The following is a 6,600-nucleotide window of genomic DNA, read 5'->3' as shown; positions in this document are numbered from 1 at the left end:
TAGATTAATTTATGTATATATATATTTAAATAATCTTTAAGTTGATTCTTTGTTTATTTTGAGTATATTTTTAGTTGTTGACATAAATGTTGAGTTTATTATTTTTGACACACTTTAAAACGCAGGCATAAGTATTTTGAGATTTTTTTTTAACTTATTTTATGTTGATGCAACATGTTGATTTTTAGCTGATTTGTAGTAGTTTTTTCAATAATATATTGTTGTGAGGTTGATATTTAGTTGATTTTCAGACAATATTTTGTAATTATTAAACTTTAAAATTATATTTTGAAAACTTGATTTAATAAAATTGAAAATAAATATTACGGATCATAAAAATCTAAAAAAAAACATTAAGAAAATGTGTATTTATGAAAGAAAATAATAATAATAAAAAACCTTGTATAAATCCCTTGTTATGTGTCATAAACACTAAACTCTCCCATTGTATAAGTTCATTATCCTCATTTTGAAATCTGTTCAGACTAGCTATTATCTATTTTATTGTTTTCAAATACACAATATCCCAACAAAGAAATTCCATGAAACAATCTGTTTCTGGCCATGGCAGATCCACCCTAGTTGACCTAGTCATTTCATAAGACTATTTGACCTCATTTGTATAATTATAAATTTATAATCATTATATTTATTGACGTCAATTTGACTTTTTGAACAATGGACAAAACAGAAGCCAGCCGCCACTCAGCAAAAATGAAAATTAATTACTGCATTACACAGTATCAAAGCTGTGTGAAGGAAGGAAAGTCTTGATAGTAGAATTTTTTCTTTTTTATTAATATAGTCTTATTTCACTCAGATCAGAAAGCTTCAATCCAACCCCATCACAAATCTGGATTCATTTTCTTACAACTCTTCTCATTCATACCAAACTTTCTCTCCAACTCCAAGTTTTGATCCAAAAAATCCAAGATGGGCTTAATCAAAATCAGTCAAAAGTTCATAACCCAGGTGACCCCTCAGAGGATGTTCAATGCCCTGATCCTTGATTCTCACAATCTTTGTCCCAAGCTTATGTTTTCCTCAATCAAAAGCATTGAGTTTCTTGAAGGTGAAGGCGAAGTTGGCAGCATCAAACAGATCAATTTCACCGAAGGTTAGCTTTACCTTAGCTCCTCTTTTTTCCTTTCTCAAAAGGGTGCATAAATTTATATAATATTATATAGTAACTAACTTAGAAGTTAGATCTTATATTCTCATGACTTTCTTTCTCAAAAGGGTTTATGAATAATACATACATATGTGTGTACAATGAATATGTATCTGGGTTATGATTGGTATGTAGTATATAGGACATAGTAATATGTTAGCTAGTTCAAATCCTATAATTTTCTTTCTTATCAAAAGGGTTTATAAAAATGTATAATATTTGTGGGTTATGATGATTGGTGGTGCAGCAAGTCCTTTAAAATATATAAAGCACAGGATTGATGCTTTGGATAAGGAAGCTCTGATGTGCAAATTCACATTGATAGAAGGGGATCAGTTGATTGACAAGCTTGAGTATGTGAGTTATGAGGTTCAGTTTGAGGGGTATGGAAGAGGAGGGTGTGTTTGTAAATTGACAAGCGAGTACAAAGCCAAAGAAGGCATTGAGATCAAAGAAGAGGACATTGAGCATGGAAAAGATAGAGCTATTGGCATGTATGAAGTTATTGAGGCCTATCTCATGGCTCATCCTCGTGCCTACACTTGAATACTACACACACACACACACAAAAGTTCTTTGTTTTCTTTTCCTTTAAAAAGAGCTTTATGTTCTTACAAAAATAAATAAAACTTTATGCTATTTGATCTTTTTGTTGCCTTGGTGTACTGTGACGATGAAATCTAGTACAGTCTTGAATATTGATCTTCTGTAATTATATGGTTTTTCTTTGGTTAAATAAGTTTATTATGAAAAAAACTCTACCAGACCATTTTCATTTCATGAATCATGACCCATGACAATATGCAAGAATAAATTTTATTAATCAACTTGGATAAAAGCCTAAAAAGGCAGATCCTGAGAAAATCTCTCCATCCAAAATGATATAATAATCTATTAGATTGTATAATTTTATAGTCATTTAATAATAATATCAGTTAAATTTAAAGGCGCAGGCATTGTTTGAAGCATTCTTATTATAAGTTGACAAGGCTTTTTAAACCGGTACCACTCCACTTGGCTTCCTTTAATCATTATTACAGAAAGCACATATGGACTCAAACAACCTTCTTCTCTTATTCATTGTTAAAGGAAAAGTAATTTCTATAGTGATTGAATTTATAGAGCATGATTCATGTGATATGAAAACTAAGAGAAAGAATTAGTGGTGGGTCTTAATATGATGACAATGATTTATTGCCAAATAGCATTGTTCATTGTTCTAGTGATGCATAACTTAAAAGAAGAATAAAAAAGATGCAATACCATTTGGCAAGTTAATATGATTGTCAAGACAAAATTTAAAGAGTAACGAAATGGATTAAGAAATTTCATAATTATGTGAAGAATTCCTCAAAATGTTTAAGTAAAAAAATGAAGAGAGGAGAAATCACCTTATAGCTTAATATATATAAGCAAACACTTGAGTTGAGCCAATTGGGGTTTAACATGATTGAAAGCTCATATCAGAAATGAAATAGCTTCCAAGAAACTGCACACCAACCCATTAAAAGCCGCCCATGTTTAAAAACAACATAATATTTTCCAATAATTCTTGAAATTTAAGCCTTCATAATTCAGGTCCAAGTTAAGCAGCCATAGAAGTTTGAATAATCATTCTATGTTGGAGACTCTGACTCAACTTTTGAAAAAGATCTTGCCAAACATATGGATAACAAACTCAATCAATCTATGAGCACTTTCAAAGGGTCTTCTTTTTCATTACCTATATATAATCAAGCCTCTGATAATCGTATTCTCACTGCAATCAATACACACACACACAAAAAAAAAAAAATCATGGGTCTCACAAGCTTTACACAAGAGATGTCATGCCCAATTGCACCGGCTCGCATGTTCAAGGCTTTGATCGTAGATTCGAACAAGTTGATACCAAAGCTCTTGCCCCAATTCATAGCAAGTGTGGATGTGATTGAAGGAAATGGAGGGCCTGGTACCATTGAACAAGTTAACTTCACTGAAGGTATGAAAGAAATTTATTCAATAAAAATAGCTTAGAAGATAAAATATATAAGCTAGTTTAAGTATAGTGAACATGTTTGGTTGGTATGTTATGCAGCTAGTCAATTCAAATATGTGAAGCACCAACTCAAAGAACTGGACTGTGATAACTTTCTCTGCAAGTATTCTATGATTGAAGGAGATCCATTGGGTGACAAGCTTGAATCTATTGATTATGAAGTTAAGTTTGAGGCTACTTCTGATGGAGGTTGTGTGTGTAAGATGACAAGTAATTACAACACAATCGGAGAAATTGCGGTCAGTGAGGAGAAAATCAAAGAAGGCAAAGAAAATGCTGTGGCAATTTACAAAGTTGTGGAATCATACCTTCTGCAGAACCCTGAAGTGTATGCCTAGTTTGAGTCTTCTTCATAATTGAAGCTAAAGATATTTTATTGATTGGATTTCATATAGATAATAATGCTATTCTTGTACCATAATTTTAGTGTGCCTGGTACAAGAATGACATATATATATATAATACTTAACACCAACAGAAAGCACCATCTTACTATTGGAATTTCATTTTTTTTTCTAATTTCTGTGTGTGTTTTTTTTCCAGAGATTTACAATGAATAAAATCAAAGATACATTTGTGAGTAATATTAGTAGAATAAAACTTCAGCTATGAATTCATTGAATGATTTTGCTCTTGTGTGGTAGGTAGGTAGGTAGGACAAAAGTAAGGCCTTGCTTCAGTTTAGAATAGATTCTAGAATAACAACTATTCCTTTCTCATCAAATTCATAGCACATAATATATGCACAAAACAATCGATGATTAACAATATCAAAATCTCTTCTTTCTCCAAAGAAATAACTTTCTTTAACCTTTACAATTGCCATTGATTCTTGCCAAAAAAAATTGATATCCTAAGAATCTAGACTAACTTAAAAGTGACACAAAATAAAGAATTGGTATGTTAATTTGATATAATGATGTAAACCATGTAGAATAATAAACTATTATCATCAGTGCTTTCAATCTGTCATTCATGAAGAATCATATCAAGCTTTCATGAAGCAGAAATTGACAGTTTTAGTCCATGATTTGGCTGAGAGTACCTCAATAATGTTCTGGTTTTGTGCTTTTAATATAGATTAATGCATGATCCCATACTTTAAGCTGTCTGCATAACTTGTATATATCAGTCCAGAAATATGTTTGGCTGGCGACTCTTTCCACCATATAGTCTTTTTTTTTTCGTTTATTTCCACTCTATATATTTCAATATATAAATATAATATATAGATTTTAACTTTTAATTGCTAAGACTATTACTGGTGTCCAAAATTATAAATAGTTGACATATGGCTATTAGTGAAATCTAATATCGAGTTTCACATATTTTAATTTAATAATTATTATGGAATAGCACTAACTAATTAATTATAGTGTATCACCTTTTATGGTATTGGGCAACCAAATAGCAACACTCTTTAACTATGTGTCCTCTGTTTTTCAAAGCCTTGCCCTGTTTCTCCCTGTTTCATTGCTTTGTGCTCTCTCGGCCTTTGTCTATATTCTAAGCATTTGACACGTGCAATTCACATGAAGTTTAGAGAACTTACAAGATTTGGAAAGTGGTGGTCATTCTTGCTAGTTCATTTAAAGACCATGTGAATATAACTTTATATATATTATTCAATGAATGATTGTTCTCTTTTTTTAGAATAAAAATCAATATTTGTTTCATTTTTTAAATTTCTAAGAAAAAATTCTTCCTTTTCTTTTTTTGTTTACATTAACTTTTTTTTAATTTTCACTTACTCTACTTTATTTATTAAAATATCACATCAAAATCCCATTCTTTTTATTTTACCTCACATTTTTACATTACACCATACATCAACTTCTCTATATTTTTTTTTACATCATTTAAATATTATATTTATAAATATTATTTAATAATTTAAGTAAAAAAAACATATTAAAAAAGAAAAAAATAATAATAAAAAATTTGCTAATAGGAAAGAGAAAGGGAAAAAAGGACAACGAAAGCTAATTTAAACTTAGCTACATTTATAATAGAATTTATTGAGTTTAGTGCTAAGCTATTATATATATATATATATATTTAGAGTAGCCAATGAAGTAAATATTAAGTCATTTAGCTAAATTTTTTTACATTTGGACTACTTTAAAGCAGCCATTGGGACTGCTCTTAGAATTATTAGACAATTTGTTCCTTCATAATTCCATGCAGTATGTTTTTGTCTCATCACTCCAAACTTTTGAGTTTATCATCAAATGTCTCTTAAATGACAAACTTAATCTTTTTCTACCCTCTAACTAATTCTCTCATGGATTATTTGATATCGAGGTATGTTAGCTTGGAAATGAGAATATGAAATTCAACCCACATTTGGTATAATTTTTAACTGGGGTTTATATTTTTATGTGAGCTCCGCGTGATTCTTTTTTGGGTTAATATTAACATCTTCAAATTATTTGAGTTTTGGTTTACTAAAAAACTGAACCATTTTCAATTTCGAAGAAACCTATAGTCTATTCCCATCAAGTCAAAGTCATGTACTAAACTCACCATTAATATAAATTTGCCCCCGCAAGATTTTTTCATCTATGATCAAATATTGTTGGGAATATGGCTATACACAAACTTGAATGTTACAATTCACATATACAGACCCAAGATAATCTACTTTACAATGGAAGAATTAACTCAAGGAGTGAATCAATGAAGATGACAAAGGTTTGACACAAACGAATTTGTTGTCCAAAAACATCTACTTCTGGCATTCCCTTCAAATTGCTTGGAGCTACTACTAGTAGAATGAGATTGAGATTTACAAGCCTTGAACCTTCATGCAAGTCAAGTTTTTTTGATGAAGATCTTGGAGAAAACTATTAATCTTGAAAGCTAGAGAGAGAGAGTGGTGAGTGATCAAATCACAAAAAACTCAAATTAACTCCAAAAATAGGACAGGCACCCTTATTAGTCTCAACCAATGAGATTAGAGCATTTTAAATTAAATTTTGGAGCCAAAACATGTCATTTGTACGACCACATACTAACTGCACAGGTGAGGCGTCACCTGTACCCAGGCGACGCGTCGCCACCATGCAGGCGATCTGTCGCCTGCTGAAGGTTTCACAAACCTGCGACGCGTCGCCTCTTATAAACGATGTAACGTAGGTGCGACTGATTTGACACCTCCAAACTTTCCCCAACACATTTCCAAATGACTCCAAACGTTTTGGTATTTTTATATACTCCAAAGAAATTGTTATCCCAAAAATTTGAAAATGATGATGTGGCAATAAAATTGACATGTGGCATGGATTAGTTGGGTGATCTAGCTTAGCAGTAGACCAATGCATCAGTGAAAAGTTTGGACTGATTGAGAGATGTCGTAACCAAGCCAAATGCACCCGAGGAGTCCGAATGG

General features: G+C 31.2%; 2 protein-coding genes across 2 annotated transcripts; both read left to right on the top strand.

Annotated features, from left to right (window-relative positions):
* Positions 1–740: 740 nt before the first annotated feature.
* Positions 741–1,883, top strand: LOC133819431 (major allergen Pru ar 1-like). Its single transcript, XM_062252694.1, has 2 exons — positions 741–1,117; positions 1,419–1,883. The coding sequence occupies exons 1-2, from the start codon at positions 934–936 to the stop codon at positions 1,715–1,717; spliced, it is 483 nt and encodes a 160-aa protein (XP_062108678.1). The 5' UTR covers positions 741–933; the 3' UTR covers positions 1,718–1,883.
* A 953-nt stretch (positions 1,884–2,836) lies between these two features.
* LOC133819430 (pathogenesis-related protein STH-2-like) lies at positions 2,837–3,793 on the top strand. The gene is made up of 2 exons (XM_062252693.1): positions 2,837–3,152; positions 3,249–3,793. The coding sequence occupies exons 1-2, from the start codon at positions 2,837–2,839 to the stop codon at positions 3,545–3,547; spliced, it is 615 nt and encodes a 204-aa protein (XP_062108677.1). The 3' UTR covers positions 3,548–3,793.
* The last annotated feature ends 2,807 nt before the right edge of the window (positions 3,794–6,600 follow it).

This window comes from Humulus lupulus, chromosome 2, assembly GCF_963169125.1.
Source record: "Humulus lupulus chromosome 2, drHumLupu1.1, whole genome shotgun sequence".
Lineage (NCBI taxonomy): Eukaryota > Viridiplantae > Streptophyta > Magnoliopsida > Rosales > Cannabaceae > Humulus > Humulus lupulus.
The sequence above is the reverse complement of the archived record's forward strand: the minus strand, read 5'-3'. Positions and strand labels throughout refer to the sequence as shown.

Bases quoted from the DNA above. Each gene is read 5' to 3' on its own strand.
- LOC133819431 (XM_062252694.1), top strand. From the start codon at position 934: ATGGGCTTAATCAAAATCAGTCAAAAGTTCATAACCCAGGTGACCCCT. The intron at 1,118-1,418 runs GTTAGCTTTACC...TTGGTGGTGCAG, and splicing joins ACAGATCAATTTCACCGAAG to CAAGTCCTTTAAAATATATA.
- LOC133819430 (XM_062252693.1), top strand. From the start codon at position 2,837: ATGGATAACAAACTCAATCAATCTATGAGCACTTTCAAAGGGTCTTCT. The intron at 3,153-3,248 runs GTATGAAAGAAA...TATGTTATGCAG, and splicing joins ACAAGTTAACTTCACTGAAG to CTAGTCAATTCAAATATGTG.